Genomic DNA, 25273 nt, shown 5'->3' on the forward strand with positions numbered 1-25273 from the left:
GGGGCGGGGCGGGCGGCGGTGGGCGGGGCGGGCCGGGCGGCGGTGGGCGGGGCGGGCCGGGCGGGCGGGGCACTCACGCTGTGGCCCCCTGACTTGTGCTTGAAGCAGGTGATAGACACAACGTAAGGCCAGTCGTCCGGCTCCATGAGGACCCCGGCGGCGTGGGCGCAGGTCACGTGGAACGACGTGGAGCAGTGCTCACAGGAGCACTGGATGCAGGCTCCCGACACCTTCTTCATCCGCTTCCGGCAGTACACGCACTTCTGGGGGGACACAGACGAAGCCGGGCTGGGAGGTCTCCCCGGAAAGGCCGTCGAGACCTGGGGCTGCAAGGCAGTGGCCCCCGCGGCTGGCGTGGGGGGAGGCACCGGGGGTCCCCCAAACCCAGCCAGCGGCCTCCCCCAGGAGCACTTCCGGATTCTTCTCCACACACCCTCTCGGCAGGGCTGCCTGGGACAGTCACTGAAGAGCCAGCCACGGGAACGTCCCCGAGCTGCGAGCCCACATGCGCTGACCCGGGGACAGACCCCGAGCCCACGACGCTCAGGGAGGGAACCAGACGCAGAAGGCCACACGGGGTGTGAGTCCACGTGTGTGACACGCACAGAACAGGCTCATCCGTGGACGGGAAGGGGGCTCGCAGAAATGGGGGCTGGGGAGAGGGGAAGGGATGGGGCTCCTTTTTGGGGAGATGGAATGTTCTGGAACTAGATCATGGTGATGGTTGCCCAACTCTGGGAATGTACTAAAAGCTACTAAAATTGGGAATTCTACCTTCATTTTGAATATAAGGCACCGTGGGGGGTTGCCTCCTCCACGAAGCTGCTCCCCACCGGCCCCCCCCCCCTCCCCCCGGTCCAGGCTGTGGGACAGCCCTACCCCGCCACGTGCTGTCACTCTGAGCATTTACTAAGCGGGCCTTTATCGCTCTGTAAACCACGTTCAAAAGCCAGATACGCAGCGCAGCCAAGGGCGCCGCAGGAACGGCACCCAACGCCGATCGATGGCAATGAGATCTCATTATTAAACTGTCAATACCCAATCCCCGCCAGCCTGCGGGGACAGGCGCGGACACCGCAGGCGGGAGCGGCATTAACCCTCCAGTGCGCGCCGACGGGAAGGCGCAGGGAGGCAGGGAGCAGCCCCAGCGCAGGGAGCGGAGGTCCCGCCACCAAGCCAGTGGGGCGCCGAGCAGTCCCGCTGCACCAGCCACAGCCGGGCTAGAGCCGGGCCGACCCTACGGTGGAGACCCAGGGGACCCCGACGGCTACGCCTGACAGCACAAAACATTTCAGCCCGTGGGTGGCGACCCCTCATTCTGAGCTTCCCCATCAGTCAGAATGCGGGCCAGGCCCCCGCCGTGCCATCTGTCAGGAGCCCCTGGTGCTGGGCATCTGGGTCTCCCTTGGAGGCTGCAGAAGGGTGTGCAGGGGGGCGGCAGACATTAGTGGAGAGCAGCGGTCTGGGGGAGCCAGGGGCCACGGGTGGGGGTGACGCTGGCCGGGGAGGCTGCTCCCACCTGCAGACACCCACCCCCCACCACACATACACACACCAGGTCCCATGTCCTCAGCCTGCCCCTCACGCCCACCCATCAACCTGCTTTGGGAAATGCCTGCCCTCCCCCCTCGTACTGAGTGAGGTGAGCCCCTCCACCTCGAAGCAGGGCCAACAAGAGGGCAGAACTGATTTCCAAGCGCCTGCCCCCAGCCAGCCGTGCCCCCCACAAACTGATCTTTCCCACTCAGGAGTCCCCACCAGACCTTGAAGTTCTTCCGGGGATCATCCCAGCCTGGTGACGGGGGGAGCATGGGCGCAATCTGGGCTCGGCCACGGCATGGACAGGGCCACCCCCGCTAGCCAGGACACCTGCAGCGCCCAGGGCCAGAGGTCAGGTAGTCATGGGGACAGACGGACGGATGACCAGGAGTGACCATCCCTGAGCCTGTGGCCAGCATGTGGCTCTGGAAGGTGGGCGGGCGGCTGGGCAAGCAGGAGTTAACTGCTGGCTTCCTTGTGAGGCTCCATTAGGCAGTACAAGTGAGCCTCGTGTAGAAGGATTTTTAATTCATCGTTACAAGTGCTGGTAATGAAGAGGCTGCAAGCTGGAAATGTCAGATGATCCATAAAGCGCCTGGGAGGGAGGATCTATCACAGGCACCGTGCACTGCGCCATCACTCCACCTGAATAATGAAGCCTTTTACACCCGCGTTCCTGGAGGAGTCACCTGCAGGCCACCGGCCTCTTCCTAATCACCTGTCCGCACCGGGCAGGGCTGGTGCCGGCCGCCCCACACCCCCTGGCCGAGGCCCCCCGCCCCTCCCACAGGGGCTCCTCCAGCTGGCCACTCAGCCCTGCCAGGGGGCCCCACACCTGTGGGCTCTGAGTACCGCGTCCCCACAGGACTCCCCGAAAGGCCCACTGGCCGAAGCCCTCTCTGCCTCCGGCCCGCCCACAGCCTGGAGGAACAGCACCCCTGGAATGCCCTGGCAGCCGGGAAACCAACAAGCTGGGAAAAGCAGCCAGATGCTGTCAGGTGCCACGAGAGAGCCTGGCAGAGTCCCCCATGCGTTTCCACGGCAAAGCAATGATGAGGTCACGGCAAGAGGGGCCTGAGAGCAGGAGCTGGTGCTCAGATGGCCCAGCCAGCGCCAGACGGCCGGGCCCAGTTACCATTGGCCACGCAGGAGGCCACGAGCGGCCCACCATACAGACGGGAAGGCCGAGGTACACGGAGGCCAAGGGAGCTGTCCAAAGTCACGTGGCCGGCCAGCGGCTTGCTCACCGTCACACTCTGCCCACTCGGCCTGCTGTCCCCAAGGCTCCCCCAGGGTGACCATCATTGGTGAGAGGAGGAGGCAGGAGCCCCTCGAGGCCACACTCCACCCGAGGCCTTGCAGAGGGAAGTGCCGTGTGCATCCAGAGGGGCAGCTACGGAATTCCTACAACTCAGCAGCAGCAATTTAAAAATTAGCAAAGGACCTAAGCAGATATTTTTCTAAGAAGACATATAGATAGGTGGCCAAGAGGCACACGGAAAGATGCTCACCGTCCCTCATCGTCAGGGAAATACAAGCCAGAACCACAACGAGATACTGCCTCACGCCTGTCAGAATGGCTAAAATCAACCACACCAAAACCAGCAAATGTTGGCGAGGATGCGGAGAAAGGGGAACCCTTATGCACTGTTGGTGGGAATGCAAGCTGGAGCAGCCACTCTGCGAACAGGACGGAGGTGCCTCAGAAAGTCAGAGAAACCACCACCAGGGGCGCCTGGCTGGCTCAGTTGGTAGAACATGCAACTCTTGGTCTCAGGGTTGTGCATTCGAGCCCTGAGTGGGGTATAGAGATTACTTAAAAAAAAAAAGTTAAAAAATCTAGAACCACCATGCGATCCAGGAATTCCACCATAGGGTGCTGACCCAAGGAAATGAAAACAGCACCTCAGGGAGGTATGTGCCATCCCGTGTTCACAGCAGTATTGTCTACAGCGGCCAAGACATAGGAACAGCCACGTGTCCACCAGCGGAGGAACGGAGAGAGATGTGGCGTGTCCACACGGTGGACTACTACTCGGCCACAGAAAGAAGCAAATCCTGCCATTGGCAACCACACAGCCGGGCCCGGACGATGTTACGCACAGCGAGAGGGACGGGCCCAGAAGGACACGTCCCGCGTGACCCCACTCAGAGTCAAACTCCAGGACGCAGAGAGCAGGAGGGTGGCTGCGGGGGCGGGGGGGCGCGGTTCAGGGCGTGTAACGCTCAGTCACGCACCACGAGCAAGCGCACGCTCTGCCGGCCGCATGAGGGGCTGCCGTGGCGCCGGGAGGCTTGTCAGAGTGCGGGGCTCACGGTAATCAGACAAGCCCGGGGCAGAGCGAGGGCAGCCTCCCCCACGCGGGAACGCACGAGCTGCACGCTGCACTCTGCCTCTGCACAGAGACCCCGGAAGCCAGGGACCTGCCGCACCTCCAAAAAGAGATCGGTTTGGCCAAACTCCAATCAGAGGCATCTGGCGACCAGGCAGCCACCCTGCACCCCCCCGGGGGCACGATGCCGGGGCACCTACCAGCTTCCACCGCTGCTCGGGGATGGCGCTGATGTCCACGGGGTGGCGCTCCATCACGTTCAGGAAGCGCACTTCGGGGACGGCGATGGCACAGATCACATGGATCCACCTGGTGGGGGCGGCGGGGGCAGGCTGGGGGCAGGACTCACAGGTGCACCCCACCCTGGGCCCTGGGGTCATCTCGTAGCTGCTGTTCCCCCCCCCCGCCCCCGCCAGTGCCGCCAGCCGGTTGGGGCTTACAGGACCTTAAGGGATGTTCTGGGCCAGCGGCTCCTCCTGGTCCCCCCACATGCCTCAAGGCCTGAGGCCACACACCCAGGAGGAGCCCCCGCCACCCACCTCCGGTCGGTCGTCATCTGCAGGGCTCCTCCCCGGAGGTTGCAGAGACAGCACTCCTGCGGGAACCAGACAACCACAAGGTGAGGGGGTTTCTGCCCTGGGACCTGCTCCGGCCTCTGCCCGCAGCGCTTACATTTCAAACTAGCGGCCATGGAAGGGACTGGCCGGGGGTGGGTGGGGGGGTGCATCGGGCTCCACCCCCTCGCTTCCGAGGTTGAAGAACCTGGGTCCCAGGCCCAGCTCCTCCCCAGGCCTCAAAGGCTTTCAGAGCACCACCCAGCTGCAGGGGTGAGTTACCGCAGTCCAGGCGTGGGCCGTGCACCGGGAACACGTCCAGCCCTCATTGACCAGCTCGGGGCGGATGCCGTAGCAACCTGCAAGACAGGGGAGGGGGCAGCTGAGACGAGGCGGCATCTGTTGCCAGGCCGCATGCAGAGCCGATGGGGCCTCCTGGAATTCGGCGGCAGCATTTAGGGCAATTGCTCTCCCCATTCTCTCTCCCTGAATCCAGGCCACTGCGCGCAGCGGGAACGGTCTGGAAACGGCTCGTTTGGAACGCAAGTAGGGGGAAGGAGAGCAGGGCCCCCTGCTGGGGCTGCTCAGCCCGGGCAGCCCTTGCTGTCTCCATTCTAGTCTCGTCTAGTCAAGGAGGCCCTGCCCAGGCTCTGCAGGCCAGGGAGGCTGGCAAGCCAGGAAAGCAATCCCGCAGTTGTGCACGACTCGAAGCGGGCCTCGTGGGTGCTGCAGTTCAGACGGCAGAGCTGAGCCGGCTGGGCCCTGTGTTCAGGCAGAATCACTACTTAGGAAACCAGAAATTGGAGGCTCTGGGTGATGAAGGTTTGCTTAGGACCTTGGTCCTGGTTTAGAAATGGGGAGAGGGCGTGGAGGAGGGGAGCAGAGGGTCAAGAGCCCGTGCCCTGGAGTTATCATCCAGCAGCACCCTCGGCCGGCTGGGGTACTGTCACCTGGCCAACGGGCTCTGCTGCCTGGAGTGGGCAGTGGCCAGCGCCAATGGGCCCCAGGGGGAACACAGGGAGACAGCAGGGCGGCAGAGAGGTGGTCTTCTGCTGTGTCCCCACAGAGGCCCTGAGGCACAGCAAAGCGTGCGAGAGCCGGAGCCCGGCCCCCTGCTCTGAGCCCTGGGGGGCACTTAGCCAAGCTCCAGGCCTAGTGGGGGCCTGACTCCTGGAGGAAGAATGGGCTCCACCTCTCTCTAGTGCCCGGTGTCAAGGACGATGCTGAGCCTCTGCCCCACCCCCACCCCCCGCCCCCTGGGCTCGTTCCCGCCTGTGTAGCCCGACTCAGTCCCCTCCAGAGGGTGGGCTCAGCCTGGGCCTGCACCGCCGTCCCCCAGGGGCCTGCCCGCCCAGGAGCACGCCTCACACCTGGGCCCAGCAAGGCAGAGCAAACGGGCTCCTAGCCAGGGGACAAGAAGAGCTCTGGGCAGGCCTCTGCAGGGGCTGGATAGAGACCTACGGCTGCCTCCCTCTGCTAGGCAGCCCATGGGGCTGAACAGCTCCAGAAAGCCTCCTTCCCGTCCTGGAGGCTCAAGCTCGCATCTGCTGCCCCTCATGCCTGAGAGAGGGGCAGACATCCACTTTCTTGTCTCAGGCTCAGTCGGGCCCTCAGGCTTTGGGAGAGGGTGGTCGCCTGTGGCAGAGAGAGATCGGATCCCCTGGACCGCTCTAGAATCTCAGCTTTACCCTGACTCCTGCCCCAAAGCGTGCAGTTTAAAAGTGTCACAGCGCATTCAAAGGAGGTGACGGGCACCTCGTTTCTTCCTGCTGCTGCCCAGAGGGGAGGACAGGCCTCAGTGGCACTGTCAGAATCGGCCAGGGGGAAGGCCACCCCGTGACACCAGGTCCTGTGACAGCCCCCAAACAGCAGCGCGGAGGGAAGGGGCCTGCTGGCTCCGCAGACCCAAGGGTGGCCACCCAGGGAGGGTGAAGCAGGGGGCCACCCGGGGGGGCCACGGAGCCCACAGCTGCCCACCCCCCGGCCGCCGGCGCGGACCCAGTACTCACTGGCATGCACCTGCAGACAGCACTTGGCACAGGCAATCAGCAGGCTGGTCCCGTCATCCCCAATGTAGGAATTGGCGGGGAGGGGCTCCGTGTTCTCACCACTGGAGGTGAAGCACATCTCGGGGATCAGCGGCCGTGTCTTCTGGCCACTTTTGGAAGGAGGAGCAGCCGAGGGACCCTCCCCGAGGGAGGCCTGGGGAGCCTCCTTCTCGGTCTGTAGGGACTGCAGGAGGAGGGGGCTGCCTTCAGTGGGGAGTCTGGGACACCTGACATGGCCAAAGCAGGCCAGGCACCATGGCTGTCCTTGACTCTGCCCTCTACCGCCCCAAATACCCCCTTGGCCTGCTCCTCACTCTCCCCTGCAGTTGCCCCATCCCACCCTCCCAGCCCTCAACCCCGACCCAAGAGCCCTCAAGAGATCCTCCTCAAACACAGCCAGACCCTGTCCCGTCCCCACTGAAAACCCTCCCACTTAGGGTCACATTGGCAGAGGCACTGTCCTGCTACCCTCATGCCCCTCGATCGCTCTGCTCCGACCACACCAGCCTCCTCGCTCGGCCTCCAACACCCCAGGAGCCAGGCACCATCCCGCCCCGGGGCCTTTGCCTGTGCCATTCCCACTGCCGTTCCCACTGCCAGGAACATCCAGATGTCTGCTCATGCGTGCTCTGGAGCCCAGCCCGCCCACAAGACCAGGGGCCCCCAGCCCTTCACCCCTGGTCTGTGTGTTCTTGTGATCCTGACCATGACCTGACACTGTTTTATCTGTGAACCTACACAGAGTTTTCCCTACCTCTGACATATGTCCCATAAAGGCCGTACCCCAGTCCTTGCTGAGTCCCCCAGATCCCATCACGTGAACAGATCATGATGAAATCGTCCTGCCCATGGCACCCAGGTCCCACACCCTCCAGGCCTGTCTCGGGACACCCACAGAGGAGTGGTAGGAGGACTCTGCACTCCCCTGACCCGGGAGGGAAGAGCTCTGGCGGAGGCACCCTGCCCGCCACCTCGGGTTAAGGGACCGGCTGGTTCCCAAACAGGCAGAATGTCCAGGCGCGACGTTGACCACCCTCATGGGACAAGCGAGGCCTGGTCCCTGACTCCGAGGGCTCTGACAGCAGGAGCCCACCGGAGCTGTGGGCACAATGAAACTTAGCCACTGGACTCAAGGAGATTCGCATCTCAGGCCGGCAGTCCCAGCACCCTGACTCCCAGCAGCACTAAAGAGGGCCACGCCTGGAGAAGCCATGTGTTCTGTCCTGTTTGTCTGCAAACATCTGCATGGAGACAGCACTCCAGGCAGCGCGAAGCAGCAGTGCCCTTAACACGAGCATGCTGCCCTCGGCTCAGAGCACAATCCTCAGGGCGGCTCAGCTAAGTGGGCACTAGGCTAGGAGCCTGGAGATTGAGCCCTGTCCTCCAGGGACTCACAGTCCAGGGGCTGATAAACACAGACAGCAGGACAAGGGCAGAGGTGGGGGGGAGAGCCCGGGGGGCGGGCGGGGTGCCCGGGGACAGCAGGTCCAGGAAGGCTTCATGGAAGAGAAGGCAGCTCAGCAGACTCAAAGAATGAACAAAAATCTGTCTGGTAGGGCAGGGGGCCGGGTAGGTGGGTAGTTGGGACCCTGGGGGTCAGCACGGAGCACGCTGTCACTGTGTGCGTGGTGGGGGGCAGATATCATGGCAGAGGAAGGCTTCGGGGGCAAACTGCGAGTCCGAGGCCCGTGGTGAGCCTGGTGGAGTTTCCAGCCAGGGAGCACATGACCGGCGTGGCCTCCTGAACATGTGCCCGGGCCTCAGTCAGGCACCGACAGGAAGGGCTCCTGCCAGGGCAGGTGAGGAAGAAAGAGCTAAAAGGCAGGTCAGGGTGACAGCATGAGGGGGAGGGGCGACAAGGTTAAGTGGGCAGGACCTGGTGGCTGACAGCATGAGACAGAGGCCGGGGAGAGGCCAGGTCCCCAACTTGGGAAACAGGGGACAGAGCGGGACCCAGCTCGGAACAAGTGCCTGGCTCGGCAGAGGCCACTTGGGGGCTCCTCACGGGGTCCGTCCCGCTGGGTGAGGCAGGGCGCTTGCCCTGGACCCAGTCCGCCCCTTGGCTCTCAGGTCCAGGATAAGTCCCTCTCTGGCAAAACTCAGATACCAGGCTCTCTCTGCTTCTCCCTACAGCCCTTCCAAGGGAGCCTTCGGCTTCATGTGACCCCAAATGCCCAGGGCTTCCCCTGCACCCGTTGCCCTGCGGCTATCCGGTGCCCCCCCCAGGGCTCCTGTCAGGCCAAGCTCGGCACTGACCCCACGGTGGCTCCTCCAGCAAACGGCTTCTTGGTCTCCACCCCCGTCCCTGGGGCTCCGTCAGGCGGGGCGGACAGGTGCCCCCGCGCAGACCGATGCTGCCTCCCCCCCGCCCCCCGTGGCCAGCCCGGCGCTCACCTGGCTGTAAGGGTAGAAGAGGGTGCAGATGGCGCAGTAGGGCTCGGTCAGGGCAGCCGCCGCGTTGAACTTCCTCTCGGCCTGGAAACTGGCAGCCTTGTTCTTCCACTGCAGGGAGAGCAAAGACCTCAAGGCCTCGGGGTCACTCATGTCCTCCTCCCCGGAGAAAGGGAAGGCTTCTAGAGGAAAACAGGAGGGCGGGAGGGGACGGAGAGAAACCTAGGCATGGCTGGAGGCCCAGAGGAACCTTCCTTCCCACCCACCCCACCCCGGTGGGCCCGTTACTGCTGCGAGCATCCATGGTGACAGGTCCCCGAGCTCAACAGAGCCCAGGGAGGAAGACAGCTGGGAGTGGAGGGGCGGTGTCACTCCAACACACTCGGGGACTTAGTGTCACGACCAAGACAGAGGCCACAAACAGACGTGCCCCCACCTCGCCTGTCACCTGCTGCGGCTGGCCTCTGCTGGCCTCACGTACCGGCCAGCCACACCCCAGCCCCCCGAAGTCCCGCTGCTGTGTTTCCTGAGGACATGGGGCTGAGCTTCAGTGCCCCGCAGGAGGCTACCCCAAGAAGCGGGGTTCTCATTCCTGAGGCCGCAACCCTCACAGCCGCTGGGCCAGCAAGGCATGGTGGGAAGAGAAAGCAGACAGGAGCCTGGAGTCCTGGGCTTGGGACCTGGGACTCCCGAGAGGGAGGAGGAGGTCAGCGCAGACCCCCAGGGCTGGGCCTGACTCAAGGGCCAAGACTGCTCTGCCTGAGGAGGCCCCACGCAGGCCCAGGCCCCCTGCAGGTGACAAGAGCTGCGGGCCTGCCGTCTGTCACCAAAGATCCCAGGACACATGCTGGGCTCTGGGCTCCCGGTGGTCTCACAGCAAAGAGCTGCGGCTTCACCCAAGGGGCCCGCGGAGTGGGGGTGGGGGAGGCCTTGGAGGCCCCTTCTGGAAATGATGCAACAGCCTTTAGCTGCCTGCAGGGCTCCGGCTGTGTCTGGCCCTCCAGTGAGCTCCCCCTGCTCTTGGGGGCTCTGGCCTTGCGATCCCAGGCGCCCCCAGAACCCCTCCTCGCCCTAGCCCTCAAATCTAATTCAGAATGAAAGGAGATATCCAGATGCTTTGCAAACTCCACAGGCATCTTACGCGAAAGACCGATGCTGGCTTAGCAGGATTTCTGCAAGAGCCCGCGCTGCCGGCTCTCAGCGGCATCCCGGCCCCAGCTCCACATCGCGTTTGTTCCACCCTCCCCGCGGCCACCAAGGGCCACCAGGAGGAGCCCTGCCAAGCGGGCGGCCCGGCCACAGGTCAGGTCACGAGGCCCGGGTAGCAGCTGCAGCGCTGCTCCCGCATACGGGCACCGGGGTCGCAGAGCCAGGACACGTCCGCAGGGTAGTCCTCGGGCCTGCCCAGCCCTGCGAGCCTCTAGCTCTGAGTCCCTTCTCAAGCCCCGACGCGGGGGTGCGGTCGGCACACGGGGCATGGGCATGCCCTTCGGCTCACTCGCTCGCTGGCCCGCTCTGTAAATGCTCCGGAAGCCTACTCTGCACCAGGCATCCCAGCAGATCCCGAGCCCGCGAGAGGAGAAGGCACAGTCCTCGCCTGCCTGGGGGCAGCTAGGGATGCGAACGCACCGGGGCCACGGGAGCGGGGCGTGGGGGCAGCCAGCCCAGGCCTGGGGGCGGGGGCTTCCGGCAGGGACAGAAGAGGTTCTCGCAGAGCACAAGAGCCGCTGTGTGGTAGGTACCACAGGGACAAACAGCCCCCCGGGCGATAACCCAGCCTCGGCACTCCCGGCACCCGCCACGGGCCCGGCACCACATGGCACGCCTTCCAGGCACTGGCTCCGTGCACCTTCCCGGGAGGACGCCTCACAGGACTGGCAGCCCCCGTTTTCCAGATAGGGAAACTGAGGCACACAAAGGTAAATGGCACCCGTGGCCTTGGGCTGTGGTTTGAGCCCCCGTGACCTGCAGCCTGTCCCTCACAGGCCATGGTGTATGTTTTAGGCCCTGGGACCAGCTTTGGCAAAGCAAGCACCCCAAGGTGGGAAGTGGAGCGAATGAGGGTGGGGGCCACGCCTTGGGGTGGCTCTACGGGGCTGCTGGGGCCTGGCTGAGGGGAGCACTGCCGGCTGAGCAGGGGCCGCTGGGGCTGACGCTCCGCATGGGGGAGGGGGTCTGGGGGCCTCACCCTCGTCACTTGAGGCCTCCTGCTTGACCACGGTCAGCGGGGAGCGGGTGGGCGGCTTGCCCAGGGGGTGACGCCGGCTCTTCTTGATCTCCATCTTCAGTTTGGAGAACGTGGGTGGCGCCTGAAAGCGGGACGGGGAGTGTGTGCGGAGGGCATGGTTCGGAGGCACAGCAGAGCCTGGCCCCTCGGGGCAGAGCGGACGGCCTGTGTCCCCGGTCGTGGGTGCGAGGGCCCCTGGAAGGGGATGGCCGGGAGCTACTGGGTTTTTTCTGTGATGAGCCGCGGGGGCTGTTTCAGACGAGCAGGGCTGGGGTGGGAGCACGGGGCAGCGGGACCCCCAGGCCCTAGGGCCCTCCGCCGGCAGCTCCCTCACCTGTACCTCGCTGGCTCCGCTCTCCTCCTCGGGACCCGTCAGCTCCATGGGGGCCGCCTGTTCCTTCCAGGTGGGGCCCCTCTGGGCAAAGTGCTCAAAGGCCTGCTGGCAGGACACGCGGCCCTTGTCACACCCCGTGCCGGGCCGTGGCACCACGTACAGCATGGGGATGATGGGGCGCGGCTTCACCTCCGGCTCCTCGCCGGGTGCCTCGGGGGGCACGACGTTGAGAGGTGGCGGTGGGGGGTTCTCTTCAGCTGGCGCGGGGCCCGGGGCCAGTGCCGGGGGCTCCAGCGGGGGTGGCAGTCTGGGCGCCTCCTCGGCAGAGAACTGGGTGGGTGGGGGCGGCGGCAGCTGGGGCAAGAGGGGGTGGTGGGGATGCGGAGGACCATAGCCCTTCTTCTTCCTGTCGCTCTTGGCCTTGGCCGGCCGCAGCTTGCCCCTCCCGTCTTCTGTGGGCGAAGAGGAAAAACAGGTCAGAGCTGAGGCCAGCGGCCACGCGCGCTCCTGCGAGCCCCTGCGCCAAGGCAGGAAGTGACCTTCCCTCCGCAAAACACAGGCTTCCAGCAAGTTCAAACTGCTGGCGGCCCGAAACCAGTCATGCCCGAGCCTTGGGGTTGCCCCTGGTCCCCGTCCTCCTGGTTCTGCCAGGTGCTCCAAGGGCCTTCTGGAATTAGTAGTGAGAAAGCAGCTGGGAGGAGCGGCTTTGTGGTCCTGGGCTCCCGACTGGGGGGCGGGGGCCTCTCCAAGTGTCCTTCCTGGGGAGTGGGGCGGACGGAAGATGGTATCCAGGTTCTGTAAGTTACCACGGTTCAAGTGTGCAGCCTGTACCGTTTTTAAAAAGTGAAACCTCAACCAGCAAACCATGAGAAGTGGTCACTTGAGCAGAACACAAGAGTCAGACAGGCCTGGAGGACCACTGCGGAGGGCCGATGCTGGGGGACTCCTGACAGGTGACAGGGCAGGGAGGGAGGGAGGCGAGGCATGTCTGCAGTGGCAACTTAACTGGGGGCCGGGACATCAGATAAAAGTGAATGGGGGGGGCGCCTGGGTGGCTCAGTCGTTGAGCGTCTGCCTTCGGCTCAGGTCATGATCCCAGGGTCCTGGGATCGAGCCCCGCATCGGGCTCCCTGCTCAGCGGGAAGTCTGCTACTCCCTCTCCCTCTGCTGCTCCCCCTGCTTGTGCCCGCTCTCTGACAAATAAAAATCTTTAAAAAAAAAAAAGTACTTGAGCGTGGGTGTCAATGTCGGGTTCCGAAAGATCATTTTCGAACCCGAATGACCCTTTGTTGGAAGATGCTGGGGGTCGGAGACTGCACGGGACAACTCTTAAATGGGTGGAGCTGTCCAGTGCTTTCATGACGTCCATCATCCCTGCCTGGCTTCTGCCTTCTAAATGGTAATGGGGCTCCCTAAGCCGGTGAACAACCCAAGTCCCCCCACAAATTTCCAAAACGGCATCCACCACAGTGCAGCATCACTGTTGAAGCAATGCATTCTGGTGGTTGTTTATCCAAAGGAGATGAAGAGTGACAAAGTAGAAAGACAAGGTCTGGAATTAAATGTTTATGGTTAAAATAAACATCTTGTCATGCCTGGGTGGCTCAGTCGGTTAAGCGTCTGCCTTCGGCTCAGGTCAGGATCCCAGGGTCCTGGGATCGAGCCCCGCATCGGGCTCCCTGCTCCGCGGGAGGCCTGCTTCTCCCTCTCCCACTCCCCCCGCTTGTGTTCCCTCTCTCGCTGTGTCTCTCTGTGTCAAATAAATAAATAAAATCTTTAATAAAAAAAAAAGTGAACAGGGGTATGTTTGGCAGAACCTCAGTCCCCGGAGATGCCCAGGTCCTAGCTCCAGACCTGTGAGCGCGGAGCCTGACACGGCAGCAGAGAACTGCAGACGGGGTTAAGGATCTCGGCACGATAGGTGACCCGATGGGCGCAGTGTGCTAACAGGGGTCCTTAGAAGCCAGGGGCCTTTCCCAGCTGCGGTCAGAGGGAGGTGCACTGTGGCACTGCTGGCTTTGACAATGGAGGAAGGGCCGCGAGCCACGGACGCGCTGCCCCAGAAACTGGAAAAGGCGGGAACACAGTCTCCCCTGGAGCTTCCGGTCGGGGCCAGCCCTGCCCACAGCTGGGAGACCCACGTGAGGCTGCAGACTCCCAGAGTCAGAGCGTAAGTGGGAGTCTGTGGTCACGGTCACAGCAACCCCAGGGAACTCCAGAGGTGGTGGCCTTCATGAGGCCCGCTGTGCTCAGGGCAAGGCATGCACAACCTCAGGGACCCCCGCCCTCAGGGACAACCAGCCTGGTGGCCTGCTGGGGCGCACAGCCCACAAGCACAGTGAGCCCTGGAACCCTCGGGCCCGGTCTGCCGCACTGGAGAATGGGCATGCTAGCTCAGACCCTCGTCTACGTCCCAGCTTCCCAGGGGCAAGAAATCACAGAGGAGTGATGGCGGTGACCATCTGGTCTGCCCAGGGCCGAGGGCTTCCTGGTGAACCCGGGATGAGCTGGTCAGCCTGCCGAGGCTCCGGGCCAGGCCCCTGGCCCTCCCCGCCCCTCCCCACTGCTCCCCATCTGCAGCGCTGCAGCCCAGCCCAGGCCGTCCTGTCCTCCTGTCTTGGGCCACCACACATCCCGTGTTTCTCAAGAGGCTCCACCGGTCCTAAGTAGGAGGGGGTGCCCGCCCCAGCCTGGCTCATGCCCCAGGTCCTGAACATCGCAGGGGCCCGAGCCACTCTGCTTAGAGGGGCCCTGACTGCTCCCTAGGCCCCCCTCCTGCCTGCACCTTAGAAACAGTAATCTGGCTGAGACGAAACCATTTCTCCCCTATAAATGCGGGGCTTGGATGGCCCCCTGCGATGGAAGGTAGCCTGTGGAGGTGGGAGAGGTGTGTGCACGTGTGTGCACGTGTGTGTGTGTGTGTGTGTGGTGGGGAATGTGGAGGTCGGGAAGAGACGTCGGAGGGAGAGGCGTGGGGGGGCTGGGGGAGAGACAGAGCAGGGAGAGACGTGGGGGAGCCGTCACATGGGGGGTGGAGACATGGTGGCTGAGGGGGGACGTGGAGGGGGGGACGTGGAGGGGAGAGTCGGGGCTGGAGGGTGAGATGGGGGCAGGGATGGCGCAGGGCCCCAGGACATCAGGCCCCACAGGCGAGTGGCAAGGCGGATGGGTGGTTCTACTAATTTACAGAAAGGGCAAAGAAGCTGTCCTATTTGTGTAAAAGGCACTTTCCAATAAACAGCTTTGTTCTCTAAGGAAACCCGATATTCCTTCCGCCCTGACAGGGCCGACCTCTCGAATGGAAATCAAGCTAAGCTCTCCCCTGCCTGAGGACAGGGGGACCTACTTACTGTTTACGCTGGAGCAAGAGGCTCTGCTGTCAAAAAGCAACATGCCCGGCCTCTTCCCACGTCCTAGACTCTGGGAAACCATGGGAGGACACACCCAGCGGGCCGTTTTAGGGGACAAGTCAGCAGCAGAGAAGGACACCTGGGTGCTCGGGGCTCTGTCCTCACCGCGGGAACCACCACAGGCCCAGCGTAGGGGTCTCACCCTTGGGACCCTGTCAAGCCCCACCCCTGCCTGGGCCTGAGGAAACTTTGAAATGGCGCAGGCGACAGTCACACGGACAGGGCGGAGGGTCCCAGCCAGGGGTCTCCCCAGCAGGTGAGCCTCTCCCTCCCCCCGAGAATGGCAGGGACCACCCCCCACACTCAAGCTGAGGCTCCTCCAGCACTTTTTCTGAGGGGCGGGTAAGTCACAGCCAAGCCCCCACCCCCACCCCAGCCTTAGATGTGAAAGGCCTGCCTGGTTGGGGAGCACGCCTCTCTGGCCCCGAAGTTCACCAACAGGAGCGCACCAGAGCGCCTGGCAGGTCCAGGCCCCTGAGCTCAGTGTCTGCAGGGAAGCTGCTCATGGAAGGAGGCCTGGGGAACCAGCAGGGTGGTGCCCCAAGTTGCTGCCCGCTTTAGGGAGCTCCCTCCACCCCCGCCTGGGAGAGCTGGTCCTGGTCCCCAGAGTCCAGGCCACTCCCACCGATGCCACACTCTTCCCCTGCAGAGCCTGAGGCAGGGCACGCCTGTGGCTGAGGCCTGGCTGGCCTGTGCTGGGGACGTGTGTCCCGTGTGACCGGACACACGTCCAAGCATAACGCACAGCCCCTCATACACTAAGGCCCGGCCTCCACCCCCTGCTGGGTGTAGCCGCCTGAACACCCATCACACACGGTCAGGCCACTCCTGACCCCCGCGGCTCCATCACTGTGCACTGCCCCTGAGCCCCGGGGCTAGGCCAAGCTCCTTGAGGGCCTGAGAGGTGACGGCCCAGGATCTAGAGCCAGTCTGGACCTCAGGGTGGGGTCCCTTGCCGCACACTCGACCTGGGAGGGACGACAGATGGCACAGTGGTAGAATCAGCGCTCCTGGGTCCCGGCGCTGCCCCCACTTTGAGAAGGGACCGCGGCCGTACCGAGCCACGGGGGGGCAGGGGGATGAGCTCCCGTGAGATGGCTGTGACCCTCCAGGAGGAGGGAGCCCCTGCTGACCCAGCAAACCAGGGCGGACACGGGCTGCCTTTCTCCCTTCGGCTCCGGACCCCCGAGGTCAGGGGTGGGCGTGGGAGGAGGCTGCTGGTCCAGGTGCCCCAGGGCAAGGGCTCTTCCCGGACAGCCTGGCCGCGAGAGCGGGGTGGGGGACCCCAGCAACCAGCCCTGGCCCCTCACAGCCCTGAGGAGGCTTCCTCCTGGGGACGGTCAGTCCCCGCCCCGTCCCATGCAGAGCCCCAGGCGCCTCCACGCCTGCCCACCACCTCCCCAACATGCTGTGCGGAAGTGACGGCGTTCACTGTTGTCGCTGTGCAAACCCAAAACAAAATGCCTACTGCTCGCGCACAACATGATCCTCAGCACTTAGAGCTTTTAGGGACATTAAGTGGGTGTTAAAGGAAGCCTAGAAAGCACTTTAAAATCTTCCACTCGTTCCCCGGACGTGAATTTGCCATCGCCCCTGACTGTGAGCACTTGTTTATTCAATGGCTTGAGGAAGGCTCACGGGACGCTTCTGCCCGTGGCATGGGGCTGTGGCCGCCACATCCGGCAGCCCAGAGGGACCGCTTCCTCTCTAAGGAGGCCACGCAGCCCCGATCCCCCTTCCTCCAGCTCTGGCGTGGAGCAGGGACGGCGTGTCTGGAATGGGGGAGTGTGCTGGCCCTGAGCAGACACCGCCCCGCCCTTCCTGGGATCCATGTGCCCCAAGAAGCTGATGGGGTCCCAGGGTGAGACTGGGGAAGAGGACAGGGCGGGGCTGCAGATGCTGGGAAGGAGGCGTCTGCTGTGCACGGCCCCTTCTGGGCGGCCTGAGTTCGGTCTGCAGCTTGCGAGGGTTACTCTCGGGGGACACGGAGCCCCCCCGCTTCCACCTCAGACAAGGAAAACGGGAGAAGAGCCGGAGGCTCACCGGGAAAGGGGCCTCCGCAGGCCAGCTCTCGCTGGGAATCCCAAGACTCGGGGAGACCAGGCCCCCGGCGCCCCCAGGATGGGACTGGGCACAGACGGCCGAGAGCCGGTGACAGCCCACGCAGTGGGCGGTGGGCGTGGGTGGGAGGCGGTTGTCTTTAAAGAGTCAGCAGATCTGGGTAAAGATCCATTAAAATTAACAAGAGAGCCATCATTCCTTCGCTAAGCAGCTGGGTGAGCGGGGTCGGCGGGCGCTGGTGCATGACCACAAGTGTATCTGTCCTCCAGGCTGTCCCCCGGCCAGCCTCAGGCCAGTCTGCTCAGGAGGGAGCAGAGATGCCACTGGGCTGCGAGGTCCTTCCGACGCTCCCCAGGAGGGCCCCACTGAAACCCTCGTCTCTCCTGGCCACCCGACCCGCTCAGCCAAGGAGTCCCCGCGGGCTCCCAGCCGGGCCTCAGTGAGCCATTCCTACTCAGGCAAAGAGCCTCGTCAAGCTGGAACCAAGTTCCCTACCACTAACCCCCACGGGCGGCTTGTCCCTCAGCCAGCCTGACCCCGTGCCCTGGCACTGGGGACGATGTCTCTCGTTCGACCCAGGCCCGGAGGACGGGTCACTCGCCGCCCCAGCCCTCACCAGCCCCGCCGGCGGCGGCCTGCGGAGTCTCCCAACTCCTCAGGCCAGAGCCCCAGACGGGCCGCATGGCACACTCCTCCCTTACTCTCCCTGTGGCTGCATGGCCTCCAGGTTCAGATGCAAACACCTGATGAGACCCCAGGCTCTGGACCCCAAAGCCCAGCTCAGAGAAATCATGATTTATCCAACACAGCCCAGGCTCTGGCCACGGGACGCATGTGACGGGTTATGTGTTTGGTCACACCCACTCCTTAGGTCCCAGGGCACACACGACGGGTGTACAGGGCCTAGAGGCCCACTGCTTGGGAACACCTACGTGCCCCGCACGCCCACCCGCACCAGGAGCCACCTGAGGTGGCCGGGGGGGCGGGGGGGCGCTGTGTTTCCTCCACTGATTTCAGCCATGCTTTCTCCCTGTGCTCTGCAAATTCCCTTTGTGAAGTCCTAACCCCGGAACTCGGACTTCTGGCCTCCAGAGCGGTGAGGCCACGAAGTCCTGCCGCGGAAGCCCGCAGTTTGGGGGCTTCGTTACGGCTGCCTCTGCGGACCCGAGCACCCGCTAAACTGCACCGTCCAGCTGGGCGTGTGTTCTGAACTTGAATCAAATGGTGTGTGCCCTGTGACATCCGAGGCTACGTCTGAGAGTCACCACCCACCCCAGGACAAAGAGCGGCGGCCCCCATTTCTGCCACTCGCACGGCCAAGGGCCCTCGCTCCCGTCCTTCCTGCTTGCCGACGGCCAGTCTCATGTCTGGTCGGGCAGGCCGGCCTCTGCTGACCCCTCTCCTTTGGACCCCTCGCCCTCCATCTGTACTGGAAGGGGCTGCGTGAACCGGCACGGCACTGGAAGGAAACCGTGTCTTCCCATCAGGAAGCTCTCCAACACACGTCGCTGCGTTTATATAAAGGCGATTCTTCCTTTTCAAAACGTCTCTAATTTCTTCAGTAAAGATCTTTTGTTTTCCGTTGGGTTTACTCCAAGGTGCTTTACTTTTTGGTAGCATTTATTACAAGTGGCATCTTCTTGAAAACGCTGCTTGCAGGGAGCCCCACAGCTGCTCCCTGACGGGAGCCTTACCACCAGCCCGTGGGCACACTGGGGGTGCCGCGGCCTGTCTGCTGAGCAGCACCTCATCTGGGCCTCAGACTGCGCCCCGGGGCAGAGAGTCCCCTGGGTGTCACATCACCTTCGTCGGCAGCCACGGGGGGCATCCCAGCGGTGTAGAGGCACAAGGCAAGCAGGGCCATGCTGGGCTCACTTGTCCCAACAACCAGCCACCAAGTCGGATACGGAGGACCCAGGCGGGACCTTCTGGTGACCTCTGCAAGGTGCAGCTGCCAGGATGATCTGCCATCCAGCCCAGTCCGGCGTCCCCTCACCCCTGGGGAGCACCTGCCGTGTGCACACAGGGGAGCAGCTGAAGGTGTCAACGAGGACAATGACAAAGCGGCAGCACCACAAACCGTCGGCACGGGGCACCTTTCCAGCTCGCACAGTTCCCTATGCCAGCACTCCAAGGCCCCGTACGGGGTCAGGGCATGTTTCTGAGACCCCTCCCCACCGCACCCCCATAATGCCAGCCAGCCGGGTGAGGAAGCAACTGGATCGGACTCCCAAGAGCGGGGACCCTGTGGCCACGGTGACCGCTGGCTCCTCCCGGCAGCTGGGGGTCAGGAAGGAGACCCCCAGGCCTGACTGACCTTCCATGGCCTCAGCCTCCCGACCCTGCGGTGGCGCTGGCTGCGGCTCCTCCTCCTCCTCCTCGGCGTCCACTTCCTGCAAGGCCTCCTCCTTCAGGCCACCAGGCTCCTCCAGGAGGGTGGCCCCGGTGGCCCCCTCCCCTGGTGACTTAGGGTCTTCCGGTTTGGGCTTCTTAGGCTGGCTCCTTTTCCGGTGGGACCTGGAGAGGGACGGTCATCAGACAGGAGGTCAAGTGACTGGGAGAAGTCCCATCTGTGTGCCCCACCACCCAGCTGGCAGAACAGAGCCCCAGAGGGTGCCCCAAAGTCACAGGGCCCAGGGCTAGCGTGGCTGGCTCGGGGGTTGGGGACGCGGAGGGGGGACAGGCTTGGGGGCCACTGGGGCAAAGCGGGTGCTGATGACCAGGAGGTGGGATGGTGGGGGACACTGGCTCGGGGGCAGGGAAGTGGAGGGGGGACAGGCATGGGGGCCACGTCGGGCAGAGCGGGTGCTGATGACCAGGAGGTGGGATGATGGGGGGGGTGCTGGCTCGGGGACAGAGAGGTGGAGGGGGGCCGCGTGGGGCAGAGCGGGTGCCGATGGCCGGGAGGTGGGATGGTGGGGGGTGCTGGCTCGGAGCCGCTGTGTGGGGGGGCAGAGGCGGGGGGGCGGGTGGAGATGCCTGCACACAGGGACAAGGTGGACTTACGGCGGCCCCGGCCTCCTGGTCTGCTCTTTCTTCCTTTCTAGACTGGCCTTTCTGTCCTCCTCAGTCTTTCTCCAGTGTCTGTTTTCTTTCAGACTAATTTGTCTAGAACGTAAACGTCAGGGAGTTTTGCTCTAGCACTTCTGCTGACTCCCCGGACGCCTCGTCTAAGGGCCTGGCCTTGGGCACCTGCCCGAACCCATGCTCCGTGTCCCTTACTCGCCGGTCGCCGGGGTAGAGCCCAGCCTCGCTCAGGGCTGTGACCATCTGGGGGTGGCCCTCGGCTTTCAGCCCCAAGTGAGAAGTCACCTGAGGCTCAGCGATGGCTCCTCAGGGCAAACCAGAGAGAATCGGTTAAAAAGGAAGGAAGGAATACAACCAGGCTGGATGGAACTGTAGATCAGCGGCCCGGGCCTCCCTGTTCAGCCCTGGGAACTTTCCAAGGAGGGGACAGAGGCTGGGATGTGGAGAAGCCTGCTTGGGGCAAGTCACTGGCACCCTCCAGGGGTTGGGGTGACACCCCTGTGGGGCCTCAGGCTCAAGCCTCAGAATCCACTAGCCTTTCTTCTCCCTGAGGGTCAGCAATGCCAAGAGAGGCACTGGCTATGGCTTCCCTCCCTCCAGGGGCTCTCTGTGTGGCCCCAGTGAGGTCAGTTTGGACACGGAGACCCTATGAGGGTCCCCGTGGCAGCCGCACCTCCAAGGACCAAGAGGTCACCAAGCAAAGCAGGGCCTTGTGACTGGGGCTGGGTGGGGGGCCCGGGGAGGCCTTGAGGGCTCCCAATGCCAGGACCCCCATCTCCCACCAGGGGATGCCCACGACAGCCCTGCTGTCCCAGGATGCAGGGACCTGAGAGCTGCCTCACCACCTTCCCCATGCCTGCCCCTGCTGGCTCCTGGGGGGCCTCTCCTAACTGTCCCCTAACGCTAACTGCTGCTGATCCTTCTCACTGCTCAGATGCCTCGCTTGAGGGCCCCTGGCTTGCCACTGCTCATCTCTCCTGAGCCCGGGCAAGGCCAGGCTGACAAGCCCCGGGTGATGCTTGCACATGAGCCACTCCAATGACCAAAGGCGGAAAGCAGGGAGCATTCCGGGGGAGGGAGTGTCATGGGCAGAGGCATGGCATCACACACATCATGGCGTGCACTGCGGGGGGTGCGGGGGGAGGCGCGGGAGAACGCGCAGGCAAGGAGCCAGGCAGGAGGGGGCACGGGAGCCAGGGGATGGGCGGGGGGGAGGGGGGGAGAACGCATTCTACCACCATGGAGCCGGGCGGGGGGCCCTCCACGTGGAGCCACTTTGGGGAATGTGGCCCCAGCTGGCAGCAAGCCCCAGGACAGCAGTAGGGCGCAGCTGGCTTGCGTCACCAGCTGCCACCCGAGGAAGGGATTCTCTCCAGGTCTGGGAATGCTGCAGGACAGGGCACGCACGGGCAAGCCCCCACGCTAGCCCCAGGCAGCAGCCACCAGAAGGGCGTCTTCCTACTGTGAACTCACCTGGCCATGGTTTCCTGCAGCCCCCCTGCCCCGGCCCTCCCTGCCCCGGGAACTGGGAGGCCACCTCGGATGCTGCCCGCTGTTCGCAGGGCCGACCAGGGGCAGTCCTGTCCGTCCCAGAGAGCCTACACCTTCCCCGGCCCCCAAAGCACCACGGGGCTCAGAGCTCTGGGCAGCCGCAGTGCCAGACCCCAAGCCCTGCCAGGTCTTGCTAATGCAGAGACCCCCCCAGAACGGGGCGGAGCCAGACTGACAGACATAGGTGGAAGGCCACCCCCCCCGCCCCCGCAGAGTGGGAAACGCAAGTTGAATGTCAGCATGCAAAGAAAATACCCGTCTTGTGAAAACATACACTGGAAGAACGTGTAGCCAGTCTGTAGGAGTGGCAGGAAGAGGCGTCCACCATGCACTTCGGGGTCATGCAGTCTGGCCACAGCGGCAACCCCCGGGCCAGCGTGCCAGATGAGCTGCCTCCCCCGCTCGTATTTGCTTCTACGTGTCTCTGCCCCGCCACAAACACAGGCACAAAGGGTGTGGCCCGGCCTCCTGCCACCTCCAAGCCCCCCGCTTCTCTCCCCGCATCTGCCACCACGGTCAACGTGGTGACATTCAGATTTCCCTTCTCCTGATTCTGTAGGTGTCATTCATCCATGAGTGACGCAGCTGATCACTCACTCCTCCTGGAGTTGGGAACTGGCCCGTCTTAGATGCTTAGCTTTCCTGGTGATCTCCAAGCTCGTGGGTGGTCTCTGACTCAGGGCATCCCACACTCCTCGAGGACACCCAGGGGCCTGCCCCCTTGAGACTGCCTAGGAGGCTCCTGCGTGGGATCCGGGTCCCTCAATGTGACATCTTTCTTGGTTGATACCCTTGTCTGGCTGGAGCACATCCTCCAGTAGCTTCCTCAGAAAGAAGGGAAATCTGAAGCTTTCCGTGTCTAGAATGATCTTTATCCCCTTGCACATTTAGTTTGGAATTTGGCTAGGCACATCCTTTTGGGTTGAAAATTATTCCTCTTCTGATTTTTGAAGGGCTGTTCCTTTGCACGTTAGCTTGTAGCATAAGTCCGATGCCTTTAGGATCTCTTGTTCTTTATGTGGACCTAGCTGTTCCTTTCAGAAGCTTTTGGGACCTTCTGTTTAACCCGAGAGTTGTGAAACTGCCTAGTGATGTGTGCATTGTATGGATCATTTTCATCCTCTGTGCCAGACTTTTTAATCTGGAAATGCAGTGTTTGGGTCCCAGGCAATGTTCTTTCCTCTCTTTCCGAAACATGTCACAGAGGCCCCAGCTGCTCAGGGAGCCTCTGTGGCATGCTCTCCCTGTCCTCCGCTTGACTTCTCAGCCCTGGGAGACACCTCAAGCCGACTCCCAGCCCACCTGTCTATCCACCTGGAGCCAGCTCTCCCCGAGCTGCGCAGGCTTCTCCTCACCGGCAGGTGCACCCCCCAGTGACCCCCGAGTGGCCAGGTGTCTGGTGGCTCACCGCACCATCTCCTACGTGGGCCCTGTTCTTCTCTCTAGTTGGAGACACTCACACCCCATCCTCTGCGGGAGATGGGGTGGTGGGGGCCCTGAGCCCTGCACCACCTCACACTTGGCCTCCAGCCCACTGTGGTCCCCGGCCCAGGAGGCGCCCGTGTCTCTGAATCCCAGGCCTTTCCAGAGCTCCCAGCACGAGCCAGCCTCCTCCCTGTCTGCACGGCCTCGGATCCGAGCTTCCTCTGTGCTGCAAAGGTGGGGCTCTCTTGCCCACCCTTTCCTTCCTGTCCAAGTCTGCGGACACGGCTCAGCAGCCGCCTTCCCTCTGCTGTTCTCGGTCACTCCTGTGTGGTCGTCATGGTGGTGTTTCAGGAGCGGGTGGAGAAAAACCATGCACTTTACCTTCCAGGCTTGACTGCGGGTCACTGCCGTAAGTTCACGGGAACCAAAGACTGGGACTGAGCCCAAATACCGACATTAATGTTTTCAGTGTGGAAGCAGGTGTCCTTGGACCTCAGATGGGAGGAGAGGCAGTGTGAGGGGCTCCTCTTGGACCCCTGCCCAGGCGGCAGGCTCCGAGTGGCTCCTGGCCTGGTCGACAGAGGGCCCAAAGCACCCAAGGAGCCAGCTCTGACAGGACCGGCCGCTGCCCAGGGCCTCTGCTTCCGCAGGGAGCATCTGGGACTGCCAAGGCCCCGAGGCCAGCACGGCCACTGCATCCAGGAGCAGGGGGCCAGGAGCCCTGTGCCCAAGACCCTTCTCCACACCACCCCCCCCGCCCCACCAGCCACAAGACATGCACTCCTCATTCACCCCCCAGCACTGCCTGCCCCCAGAGACAAGCAGGTGAGAGCAAGGAAAGGATTTCACCTTCAGAAACTGTGGTGCGTGCTCTGGGGGAGAACAATCGAGGAAACGTGGGCCATCAGGGCAACAAGCTCTTTGGGGCCATGGGGCTCACAGGCCCCAGGGTCACAGGGCTCGCTCCTGAGAGGCCAGGAGGTGTGTCTGTGCGAAAAGGCTCAGGAGCAGGGCAGGGCTGGGGTTGGAGTTGGGGGGGCTGGTGGGAGCAGGCTCAGAGATGTGGTAACCTCCAGCCTGGCTCAGGGTGTCAGGCACAGGGAGGAGAGGGGACACAGGCCGCCTGCGGGTCAGCAGGCGTCGGAGGGGTGGGAGGCTGGACCTGGGCTCCCTGCTTCCATTGTGACGCGAGGGTGGTGGGTGGAGAGTGGCCCAGGCGGACAGACAGGGGTCAAGGTCAGCAGGAGCAGGCAGAGGCTGCGGCGGGATGAGACCCGTGGGTCCCCGCGAAGGAGCACGCCCCTCTCCATCTTCCTGTCAGCAGACGGCTGAGCACGGCCTGCACGGATGTCGTGCGAGGCTGGCGTGCGGCTGGCGGATCGCACACCTGCTGGAACGTGCGGTCGACGCAGGGCGTTTCTCAAAGCCCTTGTCAGAAGTGACAAGGAGCCGAGAGGAAGACAATGTGCACCAGAAAAGGGCTACTCGTTCAGAACAGGAGGAGGAAGAGCATGGGATGCTAACCCAAGGAGCCGCGCATCAAGAGGCAGGAAGGTCACAGCTTCGTGGCATTTGTCACGGGGCGGGGTCAATTCACACGACCAGATTTCGGTGTGGATCCGCAGGAGGGCCACAAGTAGGGTGCAGATCATTTCTCCCGGAGAGGCCAACACCTGGCTTCTGCTCTGAGGCGATGTTTGGGGGGGCAAGCTGTCAGAAGGCTGAATCTTTGGGGGGCGGCGGCCTGGCTGAGCTGGTCTGAGCAAGGACCGAGGAGAAGCTGTAGGTCCCAGAGAAGGAGAAGGGGCCACAGGGGGACTCAAAGAATGGAAGGGAACAGTGGGCAGGTGAGGAGCCCACCCCAATGCCATGCCCTTGCTCAGGGATTTTACACAATGTCTGGGGACATCTGTGGTTGTCACAACTGGGGGTGCTCCTGGCACTGAGTGGGTGGGGGCCGGGGTGACTCCTTAACCTCCCACAGTGCCCAGAATGTGCCCTCCCAGAGAGTGATCCGGCCCCAGAGTCCCCAGTGCTAAGGGGAGAGACCTGGTCTGGGGACAGAGCCAGCATCGCCCTCACTCTCTGGCCCAAGCCAAGGATGCTCAGGGGGAGATATCCCTCCCCCAAAACAAACCCTCTGAGGCTCAGGGGAGCTGGCACAGCTGGTCAGGGCAGAGCACCACATGGCCAGGAGAGAGTCACATGGGACTCCGTGACAGTCACTGAGCTCAGGCCGAGGGGCAGGGGCATCCAGCTTGGCCTTGAGTCCCCAGCCCGCTTTTTCTGAGAAAGGCCCCCCAACCCATGACTTTAAAGAAAAAGAAGGCAATCAGCCGTATTTTACATACTAAAGGCTTTTAAGAAAATGCC

General features: G+C 63.4%; 1 protein-coding gene across 1 annotated transcript in view; it reads right to left on the bottom strand.

Moving 5' to 3' along the window:
* The window catches only part of LOC118005625 (lysine-specific demethylase 4B-like), a 25586-nt gene extending 432 nt beyond the window's left edge, over positions 1–25154 (bottom strand). Inside the window, exons 1-11 of the mRNA XM_034997587.1 lie at positions 24425–25154; positions 19904–20005; positions 19215–19414; positions 11427–11878; positions 11054–11174; positions 8869–9047; positions 6436–6658; positions 4709–4785; positions 4412–4467; positions 4073–4181; positions 74–263 (exon numbers count right to left, since the gene is read on the bottom strand). Of these exons, the coding sequence (XP_034853478.1) occupies positions 74–263; positions 4073–4181; positions 4412–4467; positions 4709–4785; positions 6436–6658; positions 8869–9047; positions 11054–11174; positions 11427–11878; positions 19215–19414; positions 19904–20005; positions 24425–24771 (2056 nt within the window). The 5' untranslated portion in view covers positions 24772–25154. The remainder of the gene's footprint in view (positions 1–73; positions 264–4072; positions 4182–4411; positions 4468–4708; positions 4786–6435; positions 6659–8868; positions 9048–11053; positions 11175–11426; positions 11879–19214; positions 19415–19903; positions 20006–24424) is intronic.
* Positions 25155–25273: the final 119 nt, after the last annotated feature.

The sequence above is a fragment of the Mirounga leonina genome, unplaced genomic scaffold (assembly GCF_011800145.1).
Source record: "Mirounga leonina isolate KUSES-001 unplaced genomic scaffold, KU_Mleo_1.0 Mir_94, whole genome shotgun sequence".
Taxonomy (NCBI): Eukaryota; Metazoa; Chordata; class Mammalia; order Carnivora; family Phocidae; genus Mirounga; species Mirounga leonina.